At 35.4% G+C, this 26831-nt stretch overlaps 2 protein-coding genes across 9 annotated transcripts in view; both read left to right on the forward strand.

Annotated features, from left to right (window-relative positions):
• The window catches only part of PLS1 (plastin 1), a 96895-nt gene extending 83282 nt beyond the window's left edge, over positions 1-13613 (forward strand). For all 5 annotated transcript variants that reach the window (XM_064491798.1, XM_010976820.3, XM_064491804.1 and 2 more), the window contains 5 exons: positions 1156-1270; positions 6433-6566; positions 7039-7162; positions 11130-11254; positions 11496-13613. In XM_064491798.1, coding sequence (XP_064347868.1) covers positions 1156-1270; positions 6433-6566; positions 7039-7162; positions 11130-11254; positions 11496-11631 — 634 coding nt within the window. In that variant the 3' untranslated portion in view covers positions 11632-13613. The remainder of the gene's footprint in view (positions 1-1155; positions 1271-6432; positions 6567-7038; positions 7163-11129; positions 11255-11495) is intronic.
• A 2533-nt stretch (positions 13614-16146) lies between these two features.
• Positions 16147-26831, forward strand: part of TRPC1 (transient receptor potential cation channel subfamily C member 1) — a 60171-nt gene continuing 49486 nt past the window's right edge. For 2 of the 4 annotated variants that reach the window (XM_010976822.3, XM_010976823.3), the window contains exon 1: positions 16147-16783. In XM_010976822.3, the coding sequence (XP_010975124.3) occupies positions 16606-16783 (178 nt within the window). In that variant the 5' untranslated portion in view covers positions 16147-16605. The remainder of the gene's footprint in view (positions 16784-26831) is intronic. The other 2 variants (XM_064491814.1, XM_064491817.1) reach the window with 2 other exon arrangements.

Here is a 26831-nt window from a genome sequence, read left to right on the forward strand (position 1 = left end):
GTAAAAAGAAAAATTCATAAAAGAGATGAGACTCCAGAACCTATACAGCTACTTCAGTGATTTTTCATACAAAATTCTCCATGTGCTTATAGATAACTTAGCTCTTGATTTCCTTCATAATAGACTTTCTCCCTCCATCACTCAGCACAGGGCCCAGCCCCCTTCATGGCCATATGGTGTGTGCTCAGAGATGCAAAGTAACTTTCCTATGAACCATTAGCAAAACATAACTCAGTGAGTAAGCTGTTGGGAGATAAAAGCCACGTAATTCATCACTGAGCTAGCAGTTTAAAAATGAGTTGCTGCTGCTTTATGTCCGTGGCATATAGAATTGAAAACATACTCAGTAGACATACCTTGAGCGCCTCAGGAGGACGTGTTTTCCTGAATCCAAAGAAGTAGTGTTCTTACTTCACAAGAACTCCTACTTGCCCATAAATTCCTTCCTCATAACCTCCACTACTTAACATGAACAGCTTCCTACTGAGTAGCTGTTGTGATTTTTATGTAATTTTTTTTTAAGTTTTAAAAGTCATAATCCATAAGTGATTCAGGAACTGATTCTCACTGTACAAGCTTCAGGAAGTAAGTATGTAGAACAAAGTAAAACATGATAATCCCTTCCTACCGCTGCCATATTCCTTTTTTTTTTTCCTGCCCAGAGGTAAAATTGCTATTTACAGCCCATAGCACACAGAGGTATTTAAATATGAATTTTGAAAATATTTTTGATAAAGAATAAACTGTATGCAGTATTCTGCCACTTGCTTTTTTAAACATAATGTGTCATGTAAAGCTTTTCATGTCAGTACATAGAGATCTACCTTATTATGTCTTATGGTGGCCCAGGAGTCCATGCTATGAATAGTTTATTTAACAGCCTCTAGTGCCAGGCATTAAATTGTTTCCAAGTTTGTAAATACTGTGGCAGTGAATCTCCTTGTACATATAGTTTTGTAAATATTTATTTAAAAAAAACCTGGACTAATTTCTAGATTAGAAGTTCTGGGTCAAATGATTTGTTCTGACTATGACTCTTTAAACATTAAATGACCTGGTAGTATTTTTAAAGACATCAGCCCATCTCCGGTGTGCTTAATAAAATCAGATAGTACCAGCATTTCCTCCTTCTTCATTTTCTTTCCTCCTGTCTAGTGACCTTGCAGATGCTCTAGTCATCTTTCAGCTCTACGAAATGATCCGCGTGCCAGTCAACTGGAGCCATGTCAACAGACCTCCTTATCCTGCTCTTGGAGGGAACATGAAGAAGGTGAATGAACTAATGACCATGGATATGTTGTTATTGTTTTGATATAAAACAGAGAATTTAGAGTTTCGTAAAGCTTATTAAAGCGTGGTCTGTCCCCACAATTATGATTCAAACCAAAATGTGTTAAGCTTAATAAAGCCTTTTTACCAGTGAGCTTAAATAAATGTTTGGAAAGATAAAGGCAGTCCTCCCAGTCAGACACTTTATATAAATGTTTTTATGTTTAGCGAGTTGTAGTACTTAATGTTCTTTGAGATGCATCTTAAATGAATTCCTATTTTATAATCACCAGAACTTGCCAGATCTTTACTGGTTATTCATTAATATTTTTCAACAGATATTTATTGATTACCTATGACCCGTAGAGTGCAATGCAAAATATAAAATAGTACAGGCATGGAGTTGGTCCTTACGAAACCCAGAAATGATAAGATACATGTGCAAATAACTATAATACACTCTGTATGCAAAAGTGAATATCCTGAGTTCAAAGGAAGAAAAAGCCATAGGCTGCACTTACCAAAAGAGACTTGATGCAGGAAGTGGATTTTTGAGTTATACTCTGAGAAATGGGTCGAATTTTGTCAGTAGGAGACTGGAGAAGGGGCTGAGGATTAGGAAGAGTAGTTGGGCTATAGCAGGGGATTCTGATAGTAAGAAGTGAGTATGAATGCTTAACATCTTGGTTGGAGCCAGCTGTTGAGAGCCTGAATGTCAGATTAAGGAGTTTGGGTTTTAAACTGTAAGCAATGGGAAGCCATTGAACATTTTTGAGCAGGGCAGTGACTTGATCACAGTTGGTGGGAGAATATCTGGCAGATGAATGGTAAAGAAAGTATTGTCTCCAGTGTTTTTCCTCCAGTAGTGGATCTGTGGTGGTGGTGGTGTTTGTGCTTGTTCTGTTGAATTGGCGCTTTAATATTCAGCTTTTCCTTTCTACCTTCTGTATCAGGTTCATTTGCTTTCTAAAGTAAAAGTATGTATGACTTTTAAATTTTTATCCTTTCATTTAACTTCATCCTTTCATTTAAAATGATGTGAATAATTTAAATATATAATACAAATTAATGGACACAAATTGCTGTAATATCAGTATGACTGTTACGAAATTAACCTGCAGTCTCTTGACTTAAAAACTATCTCTAATGGAATACATGGAAATACAACCATATTCCTGGATAGAAAGACTAAATATTATAAAGACATTAAATTTTTGCAACTTAGCTTATAGGTGGAAAATACTTTCAGTTAGCAATATAATGTCTCCTTTTGTGTATATGTGGGCATGTATATGTATGTGTTGGGGATGGGATTTATAAAGTGATTCTAAAGTTCATTGGAAAAGGAAAGAAATAGGCCTAAATCATCAAGAACATTTTCTGAGAATATTGAGGGAGGAGTTGTTAGAAAATATATAAAAGCTTATTATAAAGCTAAAATAATTGAAATAGTTTAATACATATGTAAGAATGGAATGGAATGGAATGGAGTAGCCCAGAACCTATACTAAAATATAAGAACTTAATAAATGGCAAGGTGCTTACTAAATTCAATAGAGAAAGGAAGTATCATCCAAAAAATGATGCCAGAACAACTGGTTAACTATCTTGTTAGGGAAAAAAGTAATCTTCACCATATAGCATCGACCAAAGTAAATTCCAGTGGAATAAAAGTAAAGACTTAAAGGGTTAAATGAAATAAATAAAACATTAAGAAAATAGAAGTGAATGATTATCTACTCTTAGAATGATAAAGAAGTTACAGTGGAAAAAATTGATACAGTACATTACATATAAATTTAAAATTTCTGTATTTAAAAATAAACACCATAAAATTAAAAAGCAAACAAAGCCAGTAAACTTGGACACATATTTGCAACAAATACAGCAGATGGTTAACATCTTAACATATAAATAGTTCATAGGAATCAATTACTGCAACTCAATTGTCATTACTAAAATTGTAATAACAAAGTGGGCAAGTGGATAACATGAGTGAACAACTCACAGAGAAAGAAATAATGATGGATAATACACACACGAAAAACTTTTCACCCACAATAAAGAAATCCAATTTAAAATAAGCAATTTGAAGCAATTGGATTGTACTGCATCTAGTGTCCAAGGAAGTGTTCATCTGTACAACCTTTCTTGAATCATTTTGGTAATACATATCCATAATCTTCAAAAAGTCCTTTGACTTAATAATTTCACTTATATCCTGATGAAATAATCAGAAAGACAAGAAGCTGTTTGCCAAAGTGCTTATCATAGCAATGTTTATAGAGAAAAAAAAAAAGAAGAAAACAACTGTTCAATAAAGAGTTAATAAATTAGGATACACCCATAAAATGAAGTAAAGTATACCATTAAAAACAGTGTTTTAGTAATAATGACATGGAAATGAGTAGGATACAAAATTACGTATATACATATGAATCTAATTTGTGTAAAGTACATACATACAGACATGCATTCAAAAAGGGCTTCTTCCTCCAGATCTCTAGAGTGAATGAGTATTTATAGACTTTGTAATTTTTTTAAAATCCTATTTTTTAAAAGACAAAAAGGAAAGACACAGTAGTAAAAGTAATTAAATGGATAATGTAATTATAAGAGGTTTATATATATTAATAGTGTTCAGTATTTCTAGTGGTTGGACTGTCTACATTTTAAATTTTATTTGATTTGCCTATAATTCTCATGGGAGTAGAATTCAGGAAATTTTGCTAACCAATTTCACATAAGTTTTTAAAGCCAAATATAACAGGAAAACAGAATTGAACCACTCATTCATTATACCTGGAATTTTTAATGTTAATTATAAGACATCTCAAATAAATCACATGTAGAATGCTTCCTCTCAATAAATACTAGCTATTTATAGAATGAAACACAAGGTCTGAAATAAGTTCACAGTATTGAAAAAATAAAGAAGCAGTACTTTCATGACACAGTATCCATTCCAGGACTTATTTTACAGACTTTAGGCATTTGTCAGCAGACCTCACTTTGCTTCATTTGTGAAGTTGATAAAAGCTGCACCACTTGAATAGTCTTTCTTCACTATCTCTTCAGTATTTCTTTTCACTTGAAACCCCGTATTCCATTATGTAATTTTTTTTCTCATTTGCCAAATGATCTAAGCTTCACTTTTGTCCAAAGCATTTGAAGTGCTTGGTAATAATTTCTTCTATTAATTCTTTGAGATGGCACTCTCCAACTTCTTGCTTTGTATTCATTCTTACCTTTCACAGGGTCTTCAACTTTTTTAGCCCAGCAATTTCCAAGGCTCAGTTCTCAGCCTGATGCTCTTAAATTTCTATATTTACATCCTCAGGGAGTGGATCCTTGTTTAGAATGTTAAGTACTACCATAAACATGGCTTACCTCTAAGAACCTAATTTTTTCTTCTTCTCTAGTTTGGTACCTCTCCAGATCTTAGAAGTGTTTTGCCAAAAACCTTTAAAAAGTAAAATACATGTTTTGCCTTAGACCAGCATCCATTTCCACTTTCTCTTTCACTGCTGGTCACATCCACATCTTAGCCCTCTAGACCAGTAACCCTCAGCTCCTTTCTCCCCATTATTCACCCTCAGGAATTTTGGTTAAACTAACCATAAAACAGATGGCCCTTCACTGAAATGAGTGCCAGTGGAAAACATGCTGGATTTCTCTCTCCTGTTCACACTGTTACATAATCAGAGCTCTGATGCTATTTTCCATAAATGAGGGGTCTATCTACTTTTTAAATTATGTGCATTTCTATAACATATATTTCTTTTGAAAGGCTAAATCTATAAAATGACTGCTAGGAAAGAGAAAGAATTTTGGAATATTATCTCCATGCATTTAAAAAAAATGAATACATATCAAAAATTTCATTTAACTTATTAAGGGAACCAGGCAGGTATTACAGCAGGTTCAAAGTATCTTCTTGCATTTTTATTTGTAACAAGCTGACCTTTGGGAATTTGGATTCTCCTTTTTAAAGAATAGTACCCATTAATTTGTATAAATTGTTATTGTGTAGTCTTTTTCTCACCTTTCCTAGGAATATTTTCTTATTCTTACAAAAAAGTGTATCTTTGTATTTCAAGTTTAATTGTTTTGTAATGAAGCTTTAACTAACTTGGGAAGAAAAATCAGGAGACACGAATTTATAATTTTTCTTAACTAAATGTTTACTTTATTCTAAATAATATTTAATAAGCATTTTTACTAGTAATGAAATAAGATTATGAGATCTTCCAATTTCACTGGGGGAAAGGTAAAAAATATATATAAGTATGTATTGTGAGATAAAAAATTATAGTACTAGATGACTGGAGATAGTAAACCTCTACAGAGACCAGGATAGATAAAAAATTTTTTTAATTGTACTTAAATCACTAGAAAAAAGTAGTTAGCTAGATAAATAATTTACTTGGTGTTCATTTATCAGATTCTTACTGGAGGCAGGGCACTGTGCTGGGTCCTGGGCTAGGGGTGGGGAAAGTATGATGTAGATTTGTACACTTTATAGTTTTTGCCCTTTAAAGGAGCTTAATGCTATGTTTGGCAAAAGAAAGTACGTAAAATGCTAAGTATAAGAAGATGACTGCCCATAAGCATTATGAAGTCACCATGACTGAGTTCTAACAAGGGATACAGCTGGCACATTAAGGTTAAGCCTTTGTTGAAGAAAACTGGCTAAAAGCTGAATTTCAGAGGGTGAGTGAGATCCAAATACAGAATACTGGAGATGACGTTAGATTCTTAATGAGACAATTTCTTCTCTATTCTTTAACTTTAAATTTAGACAAAACAATATTTATTACCTCTGTTGATGGAATGCAGAAAACCTAGGTTTTCAGTCACAGATTTGACACTCATAAGCTGTGTAATCTTGGACAGTCAAGACTTTAACAGAGCATCTTTAAACTTTCTGGCCAGTTGTTTCTCTATGTAGATTAACCCCTCAGTGCTTTGATATGTTCAACTATAAAATGGGAATAGTTATCTCCTTAATTTCACTGGTTATTACAAAATGAAATTCTGAAATTGTCATAAATTTATGGTGTCGTCATAATTATTTTTCAGATGACTGAACTAGGCTGGCATATGCAGGACACATGCTTTAAAAATAGTTTTCATACTAAAGCTTCTACTTACTATTTATAGATTGAAAACTGTAACTATGCAGTGGAACTTGGGAAGAATGAGGCCAAATTCTCCTTGGTTGGCATTGCTGGGCAGGACTTAAATGAAGGGAACTCAACACTTACTCTGGCGTTGGTATGGCAGCTGATGAGAAGGTAAAGGCCGATCTGTTTGTGGCATCACTGTCTGTGTCCTTCAATGTGTCCTTCAACAAGTCATTTGCACTAAAATTTTAGCTATTTTTGAATGGTAAACACAGAAGAAAGATACAATGCAAAATATATTAATTTTTAAATGATTTGGTTTTTTGATAATATATTTTTTGTAAATTATACTTTATTTTAAAAGTAGGTAAATCTCCAGAAACATAGTTTTATTAGTGTCTCTGAGAAACTGCTCTGTAGAGAGTTGTTTTAATTTTTTTTTTTTAATACCCCATAGCAGTTTTTGTTTCTGATTATGAGCTTTGTAACTTTGGAATGTAGCCAAGTGCAAATGCCTGGCTAAAATGAGAAATATTTATTGGAACTGAAATATTTCTTAAATATTTATCTAAATATTGATATAAATGATTTAAGAGCAAATTTCAACCCTTTCAGTCTTCAGTATGCATCTTTTCTGTTACAGGTACACGTTGAATGTGTTATCAGATCTTGGAGAGGGTGAAAAAGTAAATGATGCAATTATTATTGAATGGGTCAATCAGACTCTTAAAAGTGCACAGAAAAATACTTTTATTTCCAGCTTCAAGGTAATCAAAAGCTATTTAAAAATTTTTTGGCAAGAAATTAAGTTTGGGAAGGAATTTTTATTGGGAATTACATTGGTTTAGGTTTAGAATTATATCAATGTTGTATCTAAGAAACCCACAACTGATGAGCTTAGACATACTAATTATTTGGCATGTGTAAACCAGAAATATTTAGTTTGAATTTTTTATTTTTTTGATTGGTTATCCTATTGAGTATAAATGAAGGGTAATATTATTGGGCTCCAGTAATCCAATCTTAAAAAAAGAAATAGAGTCAAAAATCCAATTGTCAGATGAAAAAGAAAGATAAAAAGCCATTGTTTATATAGGACCCATAATGTTTTGTGCTCCCTAGCAGCAGTCTCAGATTGTATTGACATCATTTCCAAGGCATAACAGAGCCAGCCAAACCGATTCAAGTGGCAATTGAGAAAACTGGTAGGAAAAAAAAACTCTTGTCATCTGGCTTCATAATTGCACTTAACACTCACTTCTGAGCATTTGTGGATGATTCATAAAGCACTCAAAATGTAGTCTGCACATACATACCCACTAATTGTCATGCATTTCCATTGTGTTTTGCTTTTGCATGCAAGCTGATACTAGCTACACATAAGCATGCCTGCTTGTGCTCATTCATTCAGTGAGCCTTGTGTTTGTGATTTTATTATGTGTGAAAAATTAGCCAGCAACTTGTATTTTTTTTAGCAGAATAAGAGTGCAAACAGATGAAACCCTAAGCTCTCCTAAGAGTTATCTACCCATCTTTATTTTCTTCTTTGCCTTTGCTCTATTTGTTTGACAACACTGTAGAGCAGAAGAAATGTCAGAAACTGATCAATTTAGTCTTTTCTTCTTTACCAGAAACTGAGCCCCAAAGTGGACAGCTGGACGTTGGCAGAGCTGTTGCCTGAGTTCTAGTTCAAATGTTTTTTTCTTTTCCATGTTGGAAGGAACTAATGACATTGAGATTTTGTTGTTGCTTGCTTAAAAAAATAAAGAATTTTTAGTCCATGATTTGTCTTTATATATTTTAGATATAAAACACAACTTAAAATGTAAAACAGGAAAGGGATGTATAAAATTCTCCAGTTGGCAGTTACTCTTTAAAATCATTATACTGAAATTATATGCATTTGTACATTAATTTGCAAAAAACAATAAGCATATATATCATTAATGTAAATACAATGAGAAGATATTTAGAAGCAAATAATAAATATTTATTGAGGTCTAACTATTAAGTTAACATTTCTAGGTAAAGGAAAAGATACAGAATAAGAAATTATTTAATAATTATAAATCTAATTGATCATTTCCAACTGAATGATCGAAGAGTGGATGGGGAAATTGGATTTGATTTGAGCACAGAGATGAAGAAGGGATTTGAATGGAGAACACGAGGACAGTAACAAGCATGTGGAATATATATATACACATAAGTGAGAGTGATGGATGTGTTATTTACTAGATGGGAGGAATCTTTTGACTTTTATAGGTACAGCAAATCATCAAGATGGACACTTTAAGTATCTTACAATTTTATTTGTCAATTTTAACTCAGTAAAGCTGAAAAAAAAAAACCCCAAACAGTTTCCCCCGAACTTAAAAAAACCCTCACAAATATGTAAAGAAGTAATCAAAATATAGCACAATTAAGCCATTTCTGTTTTTGAATCACCATAGAAGTATTATATGAAAAGTAAGCCCAAAGAATTTAAATTTATTATAGAATGACATGCATGTTAAGTTTTAATTATAGAAAGTATAACAGTGTACATTAGAGGCTTCTAGAAAGCTTATAAAATGTAGATTTTTAGCCCCACCCACAGATAATCTGACTCATTACTTTGAATTTAGGGATTAATTTGTGCTTTTAACAGGGACCTCAGGTGATTTTCACATGAGTGGTCTGCAGACTACACATGGAGAAAACATGGGTGAGAATTTTTCAGAAATAGAAAAGATGCCAAAAAACCGGATCTGGATTACCAGCATCATATAGACTTAAGGACCCTATTATGTTTAACCCTCTATTTCTACCTCCCCTACAAAAAAATCTGTTCCATAAAATTAGCACTCTTGAAAATGAAGAGTACAGCTTTTTCTAAAATTAATCAGTATAGTAGTTCCTAGATCCTGGCCCAGATGGCTTCAAATTATTTTATCAAACATTTATTAAGAACCACATTTGGCCAGGGACTGTACTAGATGCTTTCACTTATCTTAATAGTCCCAAGAATCCTGTGACATTTCCCTTGTAGTGATTAGGAAAGAGAGCCTTTGGCTTCAAGTAACAGAAACTCAACTTCAAGTGATTTAAACTAAAAGGAAAGGTAGAGAACAGCAGCACAGATCCAGAGGTAGGGCAGACGTAAGGACTGGTTAAGCCAGTAAGTGAAGAATGTCATTCAGGACTCCAGTTTTTGTCCATCTCTGCTTTGCCATCTAAGGTGACAACTTCACCCTAAAGCTGGCTTTCCTCTTGGTCATTCTATAGCTGCTGGTTGTGACAGAGGTTTCATCCTCTCATTCACATTCAGGAGGGGGTGTTGCTAGCTTTCCACAGCTGTTCCTGAATAGTAAGGGCCTCACATTAAATTAAGTTAGGCCCCCCAAAAATTCACTGTGGTAATCAGATGTGGTTACCCGCTTTGGCTTTTCAGATTATTATTTTTCAACCGTTTTTCATTATTGTTTGCCGAAGGAGTCTTTTAGACATTTACTTCCTAAATTCCTCTCCCTCATGAAATTTTAATGTTATATATTAGTTTATTATTAGTTTATCTGTTATTCACTGTATGCTGTATACATAGAATATCACCTCACCACCCAGAAAAAATGGCCTAGACTAATTCAGGACCACCCTTGGAGCTGTGGATGGGGTTAGCTTTCCTTGAAGCACATATTCATGTGAGGGAGGCATGGATACAGAGCAAAACTGTGGATTCTGTTAGGATGGAGGAAGTAGTAAGGAGTGAGTGTGTTCTGGGTAGGCTGGCAACAGTCGCCACTACTCAGGCTGAGAGACAGAACAAATAATTGGTTCAAGTACTGGTAAGTGGTAAAATCAAGTCAGTCAGTCAGGGTTTCTGACTTCAGTAGTAGTGCTCTATCCATTAGAATTGCATTGTCCATCTTTAGTTGCCTTGGAGGTAACTTCAAAAGTGTAGAGAATCTTGGACGTTAAAGTCAGATGTCATGGGTTCAAATACTGGCTCGTACATACTGGTTCTGTGACCAAGTCTTTGAGCTTTATGACCTTCATGTACTTCATCTTTAAAAGAGAGATTATAATTTATTACCAGGCTGTTAGGATGATTAAATAAACTGAACATGTAAAGCAACAAGAATAATACCTCTGTAAATATGAGTTCCTTTCCACTATTATTTTAATTTTTCTTTCTGAAAAATGAAGACTTAGGCATCTGTGGTTTCAGAAAAAGAATATTATTAGAACTTACAAAACTATTTAATTAAAATTCATCTCCTATTCCCTTTCAAAAGTTATTTATTTTTTACAGAATGGATACTGTAGTTAGCATACTTTAAGAATTGTCAGGGGGAGGGTATAGCTCAGTGGTAGAGCACATGCTTAACATGTACAAGGGCCTGGGTTCAATCCCCAGTACCTCCATTAAAATAAATAAATATAAATAAATAATATAATTACATCCCCCCCAAATTAAAATAAAATTTAAAAGTAAATAAAGTGATTAAAAAAAAAAGAATTGTCATATCTGCAAACCTTATTCCAGGTATGGTGACAATTCTCTATACTGTGAGGTCTGTAAAGATTAAAGGAAAATCCTATTTTATATGGTTTGTGATGTACATTGGTTGTAGAACAGCTGAATTTTAAGTATTAAGAAAATTTATAAATTTCTTTTAGTTATATGGTTATGACCTTCTGGTCTGACATATATTAAAGATGTTTATGAATGTTCATCTATTCTGTATTTTCTAGGACAAATCTATTAGCACTAGTTTACCTGTCTTAGACTTAATAGATGCCATTGCACCAAATGCAGTTCGTCAAGAAATGATCAAGAGAGAAGACCTCTCTGATGAGGACAAGCTAAACAATGCTAAGTAAGCCTTTCCGGTTTATATTAGAACTTAGTGGCTCTTTCATTTCTTAATCCTTACAGGTAAGGTTACTGTGTCCTTAAAATTCACATTTTTAACTACAACTTATATGGAAAATATAATTTAAACTCTCTTATAAAGAAACTTCCTTGTAAAGTTAATCTTATCAAAGTATTTTTCTTTTGTTAACATACATTAAATGAAAACAGAGAAAATACCAAGATATTTTTCTTGTCTTTTCAAGATACGCCATTTCAGTTGCTCGAAAGATTGGCGCCCGGATATATGCCTTACCTGATGACCTCGTGGAAGTGAAACCAAAGATGGTTATGACCGTGTTTGCATGCTTAATGGGAAGAGGACTGAACAAAATAAAATAATGAAACATTTAATATGATTTTCTGCCACATTAAAAACATTGAATGCCTCACAGTTTACAAAATTCTGAAAGATAGTGGGTATAAAACCAGAGATTATTTGTATGCTCAAAATAGTATAAATCATTAATGAATCCAGTATCCTGTTCATACTAGTTAGGATTTGTTGGCCTTTTTGGATAACACAGTTAATTTACCAGTGAATACTGATAACAGAGTATGTTCATTATCAAGCTGATATTTCATGATTAAATTATTCTCATTTCCTGAAAGTCTCATTAAAGCAAGACTAATTCATCTTTTTCATGGTTTAGAAATGATGAATACAAAAAATTTTTTTGCAGGTCCTGCTGTGAAATGTGTTCTGATTTGGTGTGTGTTGATTTTGATCATAAATATATTCAAAGTCATAATCCAGTTTGATCCTTTTATTTTTTTCCTCCAGCTACGTGAAGTTGTCTAAAACTTTAACTTTTCTGTAAATTTCTATATTGTCTAAAATTTCTAAGTGACAAGTATTGTTCATTAACATTATACTTTTTTATATATGAGGACTAACTTGAATAAACTCCAAAGTTCATTCTCTTCTATAAGTAGCAGGAGCTTTTTACTTAAAACTTAATTTTAACTGCATTGATACTTTACATATACTAGTTTGGTAATACAGCTTTAACTAAGACATGCAGCATATATATGTTGGTAAGATGCTATTAGAGAAATATGTGTGTGTACGTATATATATATTTTTTTGCACCTGAATTACCCAGGTTTTCTTAAATGGTATGTATACAGTCAGCCCTCCATATCCGATGGATGTATATCTGATGATTCCACATCTGTAGATTCAACTAACCGCAGATCAAAGATATTTGAAAAAAATAATTCCAGAAAGTTCCCAGAAGCAAAACTTCAATTTGCCAAGCGCCAGCAACTATTTACGTAGCATTTACATTATATTTACAACTATTTATGTCACATTTCCATTGTATTAAGTATAAGTAATCTGGAGATGATTTAAAGTGCACGGGAGGAGGTGTGTAGGTAATATGCAAAAACAAGACATTTTATATAAAGGATTTGCGTATCTGCAGATTTTGCAATCCTTGGGGAGCCCTGGAACCAATCCCCTGGACCCTGAGGGATGACTGTCATTGGTCAGTTAGCCAACCATTAAGTAGTTATTATGCCCCCACTATGTCTGTAACACTTCAGATTGTAGCTATCTGTACATGAAGAGTTCTTTTAGAAATAATCATTTTGGATCTGCAGATAGGTACTTTTCAACTGACTTCTTCCAGATATTTATAGCCAAACATTGGCAACAGCTCTCAAGACATGCTGACACCATACTGTTAGCTTCATTGTACTGTTAGCTTCATATTACACATGCTGATTTTTGATACCCTAGCCCTAAATAATTTAGAATATGCTCACTGAAATCTTCAGCAGGAAGTAACACAAAGCTAATATTCAACAGAGAGAATTGTCACATGTTTTTTCCACAGCCTCCTTCAGATTGGCAATGCTTGTGTTACTTGGGAGTAGCTAAGCTTCAGACCTATTTTTGTCTGAATTTTTACCAGTAGGCTGATTCTGCTAACAATTGAATTCAGAAGGCTATTTCCTTCATCTTCCACTGTTAGTGTCAGTGAGCAACACTGCTGTGCAACAAAAAATGCTGTCACCGTCTCACTGTGAATGAGTAGTCGAAATCACCCATCTACCATTGATTAAAACGTGTTTTGGTGAAGTGAGACTACTCATGTGTTTAGAATAGAATTTTTTTAAATAAAATCATCAACAGATGGAACTTTGAAATATATTCTTCTACAAAAGAAATTTCCTTTCCTTTTATATTTTGATGATTGTTTTCTTATATGAAGATTAAGATATGTTCTTGCTCTTTTTTGTGAGATTATTTATTCATGTTTCCCCTTTTGATTTTTTCACCATAACATTCACTAAATTATCTGATTTACATGAAATCTGGCACTTTAGAGTGTTCTTTTTCTCACAAAATATATTTAATAAAAATCCCATGTATACACAAATGTGTCAGTATTTATTTCATTTAAAGAAAAATATGTAACCTTGAAAATTAACCTATCAGAAACTTATTTTCCAGAAAAGAGAAAAATTCCTAAATTAATGAGTAAAATAAAAATTTGTATCAGGTTTTTTCGTGAGGTAGTGAAGGTGGTTTTGTGGTTCTTTAATATAAAGAATTTTAGGAAAGACCAACTGCATGATTACTATAAATTTAATCTATGATGAAATAATTTGAGTAAATCAATTAATTCATCAATAAATTTGTTATGATCCAGGTATGATGCTAGACACAAGGGATTCAGCTGAGAAAAATGTAGACAGAGTTCCCTGACCACATGAATCTTTAATCCTAGTAGAGAAAGACAGTAAACAAATAGAAATTTTAGATGGTGATAAATGCAATAGGAAAAATAAAACAAGGTAATGTGATGGAGACTGACTTTGGAATTGGGGTGAAGATGATTTTAGTTTGGGAAGGGAAGGTCTCCCTAAGGGTATGATATTCGGACTGAGATATGAATGAGGTCAAGGAACCAGGCGATAACTTGTTCCGTAGAAGGAACGAGTGCAAAAGCTCTGAGGCAGGAAGTGTCTTGCAGACATTTTAGGAAAAGAAATAGGCAAATGTGGCCTAAGAGTAGTGAGGGAGAGAGTCTGGAGATGAAGATAGGATCTATTATTTTTAGGACTAGATCTGAATCTGGATTTTCACTTATCCAACTGGAGTTGTGATGGCTCTTCTATTTAGTTAATATCTGAGGTTTGGTGACCTGCTTTGAGTAATGTGCTGCTTCTGAATCTTGCATGCCATTGTTCATGATAACTCATTAGTCTCCATTTCACAGAGGGAAAATGAACAAATCATATAGGGGATGTTAAAATACCCCAATTTATGCTGGATAAAAATGTGCCAGAGAGGCAAGAGAGAATATTCTGCATCTGAGATGATTCAAAAAAGACTGAAGAACAGGATACAGCAGTATCACTAACTTCTTTTGCAAGAGGAAGAGCCCTCTAATACTTTGGAATGCCTCCTAGGATTATCTACTGAAGTAGATTGGAATTCCCCTGAATCTAAGAAATCAATCCTGCACCTGTGGGAGTCCTATGGATAAGGAACCACCTAAATCCCGAAGCTTTAAAAAAACTTCAGATGAAAGTGGTTTCTATAATTCTGAGCCATCTGAACTTTTACCCTTAAACACTCTGGACCTCTTGGGTGGGTCAGGGTTAGAGTTGTTCTGCTACTGAATAAAAATTTTACTGCACTACAAAGTGTATACAAGCACACACACAGAAACAAACCCAAATATGTACCACTGTGTTCACTGGCCACAGATTTACAATGAGCAATTTTGACATTCCACCAAATACACAAACTTAGAACTATATTAGAGAATGGGGCAGGTTTATGATCTACTAGGAAGAAAGAAAAAGCTAACATTTAATAGGTAACTATTTTGAAATAAACACATGAAAATGTTTGGAAAGGTGGGCAATCCTGTCTACTTAAAGACTCTTAGAGAAGATCCAAAGTGGACTATGATGATGAGGATATATTTAGGAACTTTGGGAGTTAATGTTGGCAGGGATGGAACAAATCAACCCGAACAGAATAGGACGTATTTCTCTCAAATATACGATACTCTTAAGTAAATATATGCATCGTCTTAAAAACCTAAAGCACTAAGGGCACAATTTAGATTTTTGTAGTTGGCTGTGGAAAGCAATAAAATTCGAGATCCAATTGCCAGTCCTCCTCCCCCAGCTTTTATAGGTGCAAGAATCTGCTTTAAATAAAAGCCTGATTAAAAAAAATTCAAGGAAGTAACATTTATTGCATTTCAGTTAGCTTTTGCTTAAATAACACTTATCTTAAAATCTGACTTGTGTTCAGATGAACAAGAAACCACTGGAAGGACTGTGATGTAGAGTAGATCCGAATGATGTGCTCATCCAATGGATGACCTCAGAAATGTTACGCAAATTTTATATTACAAACGAGTTTTCGAAAAACACAGTTTAGAAACGAGGGTAGCTAACCCAACAGAAGTACACACAAACAACACAGGTGTGGCGGACTGGCGAGGGCCCTGTCCTTTCTGCTCTAGGGAGAGGACAAAGGAGTACGCAATAATTTGACAATTCCACAGGGGGTTTCGACTACACCTTAAGTCGTCAGAGGCTCGGTGAAACACATCGCATGATGTTTAGTTATGTGCAGTAGGAGACCGCGGGGAAACTACCTCAAACTCGCATCTGGGTGTGGACAGAGTGCACCCGGTCGTTCGCCTTTTCCTCGGCAGCTGGAAGGCTTCCAGAAGGCGGCCGGCTAGTCAGGAGCAGGGGGCGGGGCACTCGTAAACCCCGCCTCGCCGCAAGCTCCGCCCACCAACGAGCCCGCCCCGTTGTCGTCGCGGTCCTCCGAGCGGAAGATGACGTGAGGAAAACCGCGAACATCTCTAGGAGCAGCTCAGCCGGCTGTTTTCCCAGCCTGGGAGCTCGGCGGGTGCAGAATCGCCTCTTGGAGCTCCTCTCCCACGGATTTTCGTCCTCCTCTCGGGCCAGGCCGCCCCCCGCGCGGCCCCTGAGACTCCTAGCACGGCCCCTCGCTCGGCTGCCGCCCTGGCGCGCGCCACTGTGTCGTCCCCGGACGGGCGCGGACCGGCTCGGCCCGGGCGCCGGCGGCTGGGGAGGGGGCGCTGGCCCCGGGGCCGCGCATGCGCTGCCACCAACCTGGGGCTGTCAGTGGAGGGCGACTGCTGGCTCCGAGGGGAGGCGACGCCCTTCGGGGCCAACGGGCCCCGCGCCGAGGCGGCCGTGGGAACAACTCATCCCTTTTCCAGCCCGGGGGCAGGGCTGGGGTCGGGGTCGGGGCTGGTGGGGGCCCCGCCCCCGTCTCCTGGCCTGCCCCCTTCATGGGCCGCGATGATGGCGGCCTTGTACCCGAGCACGGACCTCTCGGGCGCCGCCTCCTCCTCCTCCCTGCCTTCCTCCCCATCCTCCTCTTCGTCGCCGAACGAGGTGATGGCGCTGAAGGATGTGCGGGAGGTGAAGGAGGAGAACACCCTGAACGAGAAGCTTTTCTTGCTGGCGTGCGACAAGGGTGAGAGCTAGGCCCCTTTCTCCGCTTTTGGACGCTCCTGCCCTCCACTCCCATCCTCTCCCCAACCTCAGCTCGGGGCACTCGCTCTTCCTCACGCGCCCAGCATCTGTTCCCGCCGCGCCCACTGCATCTCCTGGGCGGCCCGGCACCGCCTCTGCCCTGTGTGTGCGGAGTTGACAGGCGGGAGTAGCCGCGGGTGCAACCCTCCAAGCATTGCACCTAGGGTGGTGGCTCTGGCTGTGGCCTCCCTTCGTGGGGTCTGGTGTTCGGGTAGCGTCGTGGGGGCCCGGAACCGAAGGTTTTAGCCTCACCTCCGCTACTGACCACCTGAATGACCTGGTATCCCCCACTCGGAGCTTCAGTTCTTTCTTTCTGCAAGCCCAGAGGGTTTGTCTAGTTTCGGACCTTACAGTCCAAAAATCCCTAGACTTTGCTTAAGATACCTCCTGTTTATGGGCTCTCAGCTGGTTTTTGTTATCCGTTTTAAAACCTTAGTTGTAGTATTTAGCACCAGCCACCCAGTACCTTGGTGTTCAGTGACCTTTGTGTGGGATTAGGTATATCAGTTTCCTAGGTGGACAAATAAGACAGGACTTTATGGAGAAATTCTGCCGTAGTCCCAAAGTTTCTCCAAATTTACGGAACAACTTTGTTCGTGCTTTTTATTGGAGAGGAAAGTTTGTTGCTCCTCATCCTTCTTTGGGAAATAAAGGTAGTGCAAAATAATTACAGGGCAGAAATGTGGAATATATTTAATGTGTTTTCGTTTTTTTTTAAAAAAAATCTAGAAATCGATCACTTTTATAAAGGCCATAATAAAGTCTCTTCATTTATGCATGCCTTCTATTGACGAATGTGATTTTAAAAAGTGGGAAATTGATTGCCCTGAGACTGCTTTTATTTCCTACATGTAAAAAAGTGCCGTAAATTTTCTCTTTGTAAATTTATTCATCTTGCCTTACAGTGGCCACGCTCACTTAGGAAGAATGTTTAGGGTCATGCAAACTTCAAAAATACTAACCCAATGGGTAACTTACACTGTGAAAAGATTAACTACAGAGGATTTTTTGTTTGTTTGCATTTATGAGGACAGCCTCCCTAACCTCTCTGCTTTTGAAATAAGATTTTATTTACACAACTTTTTGAAAACACATTGATACATAAACAAAGTCCATCTGTGTCTATCCTGAGTCACTTTTATGATCTTATGTAATAGTATTAAATCATATTATGAAAGCATTTTAGAAAGTCCATAACTTCTATGGACACAACTTCAAATAGTCTTGGAAGTTTAAGCATGGAATGTATGTCTATAACCTCACAAAAATCATTACCTGTGGATGATGTAACATTATTTAGTATTACTGGAAGAGATAGTCTGAGTTCTCTTCCTTCAAAAATTCTCTTAAAGGGAAAGGGAAAAGATTGCTGTACTAGAATTAGTAACTGACAGCTACATCTACCCCCAGCTTACTGAGCTATGGTTATTTTAAAGCAAAGTATGTCAAAAGAGTCCATTTAATATTCCTGCCAAACTTAGGACAGAGCAATGTTGTAATGGAACATGGTGGAGTAAGAACTTGTATGGTGTGTGTATTTAGGATTATTGCATGACATATCTCAAAAAAGTTTTAATATGTTTGACAGTTTTGTAGCCCTTCCAGTAGTGCCAGGTGAAATAGCTTGGTATTCTTTGTCAGTTCAGTTTCCCTTTTATAACATCGTTAAGATCCTTGGAGAGATTTGGCGTTTGGGGGTGAGGTGAAAAATAAATATGCATGCTTTTTCTCCCCCATTTAAATTAAAATTTTTTCTCATGAGTGAGATTAAATAGATATTTTCCTTTTCAGGTGTGCTGAAATGAGTTCTTGGGTTAGATTTGGAAAAATTGCTTATTTCTTACACATACTTATAGCATATATTTACACTGAGAAAATAACTTTGAGTTATAACAGGGTTTTTTTGTTTGCATGTTTATATTCACTAAAATTTTAAAAACTTTTTTAGTGTTACCCAAACCAAATCTAAAAGTGAGAAGTTTCCTGAAGTAGCTATAGTTTCCATTATTACTTTGGAGCTTTCATCAAATCAAATGGCAAACATTTACTGAAACAACTTTTGGGGTAGAGTGCATATGGCATTTCATAGATGACTTCATTTAATCCTCACAACCCCATGAGCCAGATTTGTTGTTATCCCTATTTTACAAATGAGGAAAGTGAGACTTAGCAAAATTTTAGAATTACTCTGGCCAAAGTTACATTAGTTAGGAAGTAGTAGAACTGGGATCTATTTTCAGCCTGTGCTCTTAACTGATATGTTATATTGAACTAGTTGTAGTTGAATGGATGAATATCATTTGTGCTAGAAAAGACATCCATATTTGGACTTACTAGTTGGAAATTAAACTTGCTCTCTATGTATGCTTTATTAATCATGGTTTCTGTGAATTATATTTATCCAATAAAAGTAAAAAGCTTTAATAGCACCAGAGAAAATCCACTCTAGAACATCTATGTTTCTCATCCTTTTTCATTAAGCAGTTTTACTCTACAAGTGTAAAATGTTCATAATACATTCCACTTAGGGAGAATTCCTAAAGCAAAAATTGTGGAGTTGGGGTGGTTATGTGTTTCCTAGTGGATGAGTGGCCTTTTGAAAGGTATGCCCAGATTAAGGAGTAAAGAAAAAAAGTAAGAAAGAAAAAGATTTTATAGTTTGATCTTATTGTTTGTATAGTTGGATTTTATGTAAATTAGTTCAGTAGAGCTAGGCAAGTGCTAATTCACTTAGTGGCCACGTAATAGTGGCTGTTACTGATCTTGAAAGTGGGCCAGAATCATCTCAAAGGTAATATTGGTTCTTTTCTTTCTATAAAATTTACAAGAAAAAATGAATCGAAGTTTCCTGTGCAGTTACATAAAGTTGTCTGCCCCGCCACTCCCCGGCCAAGTAAAATTCTCGAAAAGTACACTTGTATTCTTTTTAGGCATGGAATGCTGGAATTCAGAGGTAAAGGTTAATGGAAACAAAAGCAGCTGTAAGTGTGTTGTTTTATGAAATATTAAGCCGTTATTCTTACCACCCATGTCTTTTTCCTTTCTCATTGAGAGTTAGTGTGGTAATGAACCACTTTTATTTGCGGGAGCCAGTGGTTTACTTCAGCTCTACTGGCTGGAGAAGGAATTAATATGTTTGTTTTGGGAGCATCTAAGCTAAATATAGTTTACGTTAATTCACCTATTTTAAAGTAACTATTGAGTAGATGGTAGCTTTAGTATAAACCCTTTAATTTGCTGATGATCAGTCATCAGTTCTTGTGCAGAAAAAGGAAATGATGAAAGGATTCAGTCTGGATTTAGTCCCTGCCAACTTCCCTTGAAGAGCATTTTCAGGAAATTGGACTTGCAATTACTAAGTCAGGAGGACCTTCTTGAAATTTCAGCATGGGGTCAGGGGAGGGTTGGAGAGAGCAGAATTTCACCTTTATTCTTGGACTCAGTCTAATAATAGTCACCTCAGTCTAATAATAGTCTTGTGTCACCTTTGTGGTTTGATTTGCTGCATTGTATGGAGGTTGCTTTGATGCCTGAATTCCCACTTAAAATTTGCATACCTTTGGCTAAGCATGCTTTTAAAATGGGCAACATTTCTGGGAGAAGTAATATTAAGCTGCCGTTTTAAAACATCTTACTTAATACATTTAATGAAACTTTTAAAAAAACTATTTGAAAAGAAATTTCTGACATGTGTGGTTGAAGAGGATGGCAGTGGGAAGAAAAAGTGCAGAAAACTGGGTACTACCGAGAAGTTTTATGTTGACAAGGGGGACCTAATGTAAAGAGGTGCTGTGGGGGGAAGAAAATTTTGCAGAAAGGAGAGGTAAGAAGGGTGCTATAGATGAAATTCTACAGACAGCTCACAAATTGTCATTAGGCATAGCATTTAAGTATTTTGTACAGGACAGTTGTCAAATCACCAGTGGAGCCATAGTGTACGGTTCACAGTTATTTTAACAAAAAAGACTTAACTCGTCAAAATCTTGTTGGATAGTTTATAACAGACTTATTATTGAGCAGCTCTCTGCTTCATAGTACTATAATACTGGCATTTCTTTGTAGTGATCCCACAGGTATGCTTCTTTATTTCATTTTTAATTTGCTGCTCTTTTCTGTAAGTCATCATCCAGATATATTTATCAAGCTAATTTTGTTAAGGCTCTTGGAAAGTTGCTTCATCAAAAAGTAACTGACTACATCCCTGTCCTTTGTAGATTCTTCTGTGTTGGAAATGCTCTCTTGTGCTCTTGTGAGGAGCAGTAAGGGGAAAAAAAGTATATTTGTACCTAACAGATCTGTCTCAAGGGAAGAAACAAATGATCAATTTAATTTTAATCGCCTATTTATGACTTGGAACATAGGATATTCTTAATATACAGTCTTTGATTCTGAGCAGTTAAAAAACGTAAGCCAAGCCAAACCCTTTTACCTAGTATATTATAAACTTTGGGAAAGGGTGTTAAAAGATTAATTTGTATTGTGTGGGTATTGTTGCAACTTAAGAAAATTCCTCTTCTTCCATGCTGCCAGTGTTATAAATATCTTCTTCATAACTGACACCACCAAATTTAATGACACTGAGAAGTTTAAGATCTCAGAATAGTAGTTTATATGTAGAGTTCAAAAGCTATCGCTGAGAGGTGAAAGTAGTGACTTTTAGGAGCCTACACGAATTATCAGAACTAAAAGAATTCCAGTACTATATCAATTTAGTTATGAGATTCAGTGGAATTTCTTTAGATGCCAAAACTTTGTGATCTATAAAATGATGATCAGCACTGTTATCAATAGTTTCTGTTAATTAAAAAAAAAACCTCATGTTTATTTTCTGGTCATATTTTTGCTCCATCACTAATCCTTTTATAATTTTGTAGCTTCATTTGTGTTGATCGATAGTGTATTTTTTCAGCTTTATAAATATTTATAATTTAAATGTATATGAGTTTAAATTTAAGCAACACAACAAATTCTTTATGAAACTATTGCTGCATACCTAATATTAACTAAAGTTTTATACAACTTGTAACATCACTGAGCATTGGACTGCAAGTCATTTACCAGACTCTAATTACAAAATAAACATTGCTTCTAAGAGACTCAAGAATATGTTAATTTTTAATTTATAAACTAAGTAACTATTAAAAAATCAGCATTACCTTCTACGCTGTAAGTATAATTTTTTTCCTGCAGCAACAATGTCTTTGCTCTTTTGCCAGGTGATATTTATTATCATTAATAGTCTTCATTAATGGACAATTATGGTAATAATTATCTTTTTCCAAAAATATTCAGCATACCATGTTTCCAACTCTTTAATTTTGAAGATTTCATTCACAGTAATATGATTACAAATACATTGGGGTCTATGATAAATGCTGGGTTTTGCACATTTGGTAAACTACATTTTAAATCATCTGCACTCTGAAAATCTTGTATGTATTTTTTTTTTCTTTTTAGAATTTGGTTCAAACTAATTTGAAGTTTGCTGTAAACATTTTAATCAATACTGTCACTATTTATATTTCCATATCCAACAACTGGAATTTGATCATGTCTTTGTATTTTTTTACTTCGTAATTCTTTTTCCTCTTAATAATAAAATCTTCTGTTTTAAGTGTCTTTAGTAAAAGTTCAATTAGAATGTTGCAGTTCCCACAGCAAAAAGTTTTGTTATAGAAACTTGATTTGAAAAACTTTTCTGACAGATAAATTCTTCCATGCTTCATAACTAACTGAAAATTTAGTTACTATAAAATTAAACTGATCAATATTAATGCTCCCATTTCAGTGGTGTTGAAATTTACCATCATATGCCAGAAAATAAAATGAGATGCCATTGTAGAAAAGGTGGAATCACCAGTTCTTCATCGATACTATAACAGTTTTCCACTGTATTTCTCAAGGGTTTATCACAGTTGGCCAGCGTGAATTTGTTGCTAGGGATCCATGAGATTACGCTGGTATTTTTATGTACTATTTCATTTAAAAAAATTGCTCGTTAGGACTCGCTACATTGATTTCATGACTGCTAATGGGTTGCAACCTGCAGTTTGGAAAACATTGGTTTAGAAAGATCACAGTGGGTGAGTGGGAGAGTGGCAACAAGGTAAATTCAGAATGGTAGCAGGGCCAAGATCCCATAGGGCTCAGTAAGCCACAGGGAAGATTTTGGCATTTAAAGTGTAATTAAAAATCTCGAGGATTGAAAACCTGATACGATTTTAATTTTAAAATGATCACTCTGGCTGCTGGGTGGAGAGTAGACTAAAGGCATGGTGTCGGAGCAGGGGTGGGGAAACTGGTCCACAGGCCAAATCCACCCACCACTTGTTTTTGTAAGGCCTGTAGGCTAAGAATAGATTTTACATTTCTAATGGGAATAAATCAAAAGAAGAAGAATATTTTGTAACATGTGAACATTATATGAAATTCAAACTTGAAAGTCCATAAATAAGGTTTTATTGGAACACATTGGAGCTTATTGTGTACGTATGGTCCATGGCCACTTTTGTGCTGCCAGAGCAGATTTGAATATTTGCAACTGGGATTGTATGGCCCACAAAGCCTAAATTTTCACTATGTGGCCCTTTATAGAAAAAGGTTTTTGACCCCTGTACTAGAATGTAGGCAGGTATAAAAGTAGAGAGGTTAATGCAGAGTCCAGGAGAGAGATGATGGTGTCTTGTACTGGGGGTAGCAGTATGCAGTGGATAAAGTGGATAAATATGGGAAATATTTTGGAGAGCGGGAGCTGAGAAGTCTTGCTGTTGAATTTGTATACTGGTGGAATTTATTGAAAAAGTTTCTTCTCAAAATAAAAAGTTTTTTTTCCTTCACTGGAAAAAAACAGCCATTGAGCTAAAAATGTAAATGAATTATGTTACATTTCCTTCTATATGTTATATTCTAAAAGATGAAAAGTGTATGTAACTCTTAAAAGCAACTTTAGTATAAAATTTTTAAAATGTATATGTATGCGTGACATAAGAAGGCACTGTAATCCTTACTCTATCGCTTCTTGTTATATATTTTAAATTTACTAACCTCTTCTTACATATACACTCATCCTAAATATTGACTATTCTGGGCTTTCTGAATATAGCTTATTGTTTTAAATGACTTGCAAATATAAACTTAGGTGGAATGCTTAGAAACCACTCTAGGTTTCCTATAGGTTCTGTGACTGGTTTGTAATTTTTCTTTTGCATGAGTGTAGCAGCTGTGGCAGGGTGGAAGTTTTTATTATTTCTAGAGGTAAAACTTATCTGGTTTTGATTTTTAAGTTTTTTTCCCCTTATATAGCCCCTGTCTGTAATGGAAATAGTCTTTGAAACCTTAAAGCTGTTGTATCTGACATTTGCAATACATTTACTTTTTAAACAGCAAACTAAACTTTTAAAACATGTAGCAGTTGTTTTTGACCATTTGCTATATGTGAAGTTTATAAAATTTTATAAGAATTATATTTATATACAGTGCTTTAGACTTTTCTGTCTCTAGCAACATGGCTAACTAGGTAATCTGAAAACTCTTCTGCTTGAGATCACCTAGAAATGCTAGCTAAAATATAACAAACATCTATTTAAATGAACAGCTGAGCTTTCAAGAAAGTGAGGGAAGCGGATTCAAACATAAAGAAAAGACTGGATAACAGAGGAGTGTGTGAGCTGACATTTGACTGCTCTGGGTGTGGGAGCAAGAGTTATTGGTCTGGGCATTGTAGGGATTTGAATTTTAATGCCCATATGGAAACAGGCTACAAAGCCTTGAGTTTGTACAACGTGAGAGTTTGGAACAACATCTAAGCATGAAACCAGGAGCCTTAAAGGACTACACTTTTAGAAGAGGGGTAGATGAGAAAAGAACCTGTCCATCAGCAAAGGGAGACTACAAAGAAGCTTTTAAATAAGACTTCTCTATGAATTTGTAACTATGGTTCTGCCTCTTGTTGGCCTGGGGTTTAAATTAATACTACCTACTTCATCTGGGAAAACCTAAACTGAGAAATTAATACAAAAATGATTCATAGGGTAGCAAAATCTTTGTTACCTGGAAAAAGTTACCTGGAAAAAGCAAACAACATCCTTGGTGGGACAGATTTTCATACTAGGCTACCTAGTTTCCCATAGTTAAGCTGCATGAAGATGAGTTTGCAGTACCCAATTTAAAAATTCAGAAGATAGCCACCCATTATCATGAGTCAGTAGACACAATAAATAGGATTAAATCCCTAAGACTGTCAGATAATTATCATATAGAGACCATAAAATAAGTATGTTTAAAAAGACTAAGAACTTAAAATAAGGAAATGAAAACAGAAGAAAATATATCAAAAGATTTGGAAATAAATTTATAGAATAAATATAGAAAGATTTATAGAAATACAAAACATAATCATTAAAATTTTTAAAAGTAATGAGTGGCTTCATCAGCAGAACTAGTTGAAGGAGGAATAAGTGACTGGACGAGAAATCAAAAGTTATCCAGAATGCAGGAAAGAGAGTGAGAAAGAGGAAATATAAGACATCTTTAGAGACACAGAAGTTGGAGTGGGACGATCTAAAATGATGTCTAAAGAAGTTCCAAAAGGAGAAAAAACAGTATAGGATGAAGCAATATTTGAAGAGATAATGGCTGAAAATATTGCATTTTGATGAAGAGATTCAGAGAGCCTAGTGAATTCCGGGCAGGATAAATAAAAAACTAATCCTCACCTAGATATATCATTAAACCAAAGAAAATACATCAGGAGTTTTTACGGGTAGCATCCTCTTCCAACTAAGATACTGAAATAAATTCGTCTGAAATAAGGTTTTCAAGTTATTTTCCAATAGTGACAAATCTGTATGTTCACTATCATTTCAACTTGTGACTAAGAAATTCACTTTGTGAATTGCTTGATAAGTTTTTGTCATGGAGCATTAGTATCTAAATATTAATTAGTGCTATGAGGAAAATAATTTCTTTTTGACTAGTTTTCTTTTTTTAATGTATTTTATTTCTTAAATTGAAGTACAGTCAGTTGCAATGCGTCACTCTCTGGTGTACAGCACAATGTCCCAGTCATGCATATACATGCGTATATTCGTTTACTTTTTTTTTTCCACTAGGGATTATTACAAAATATTGAACATAGTTCCCTGTGCTATACGGAAGAAGCTTTTTTTTTTTTTTTAAGTCTGTTTTTATATATAGTTGCTAACATTTGTAAAAGTTTTCTTCTTGAGGGAAGTAAGGAAATACACCATTAGGAAAACTACCTTTCATCTTCTTCCAAAATGTGTGGGGACTTTAATGTCATTGGTTAAAAATAATAGCAAAACTTATTTAAAATTTTAACCCAAAAAAGTCTGTTACCTTTCTTATTCACTCATTTGGTCCAGTTTTAGGATTTTCTCTTTTTGTGTCATGAAATCATTTCTTTCCTTCTGTTTTCCACTCTGATTGTTCTTTTCCTTTTTCTTATTCATAGACTTCTAAGGAACAAATGTATTTGCAAGTCACTTAAAATGGTTTATTTTTCTTACGTTAAAAAGTAAGATGAAATAAAATAAAACCCACTTTGCTTTCTTTCTCTAATATTTATCTTTTGATTTATTCCCCTTATTATTTTCTAGTTAGCAGACGAGTATTGTGGGCCCTCTGAAAATGATTACCTCCATAATTATTCTCATTTTCCTTTGTGGATTAGCTGTTTTGATGTGGGGTAGTTAGCCAGAAGCTACTCTGCATAATCCTGACAGATCAAATTTCACTATGAAATATTCTGTCTTTGGTCTTTACCAGTGTTAATCCTAATCCTGCCTTGGAGTTTTGTCAGTTGATTATTCCCTCATTTAATCTAAACATCTTCACTAATGAGATGGGTGTGTGTGTGTTCGTGCGTGTGTTGGGAGAGTGGGGAGAAGAGGAGGAATTTCAGGCACCTTTTCCTCTTACTATACATACCTACAAGCATATACATATTCACACTGCTTTTCCGAAGTGTA

This window comes from Camelus dromedarius, chromosome 2, assembly GCF_036321535.1.
Source record: "Camelus dromedarius isolate mCamDro1 chromosome 2, mCamDro1.pat, whole genome shotgun sequence".
NCBI lineage: Eukaryota > Metazoa > Chordata > Mammalia > Artiodactyla > Camelidae > Camelus > Camelus dromedarius.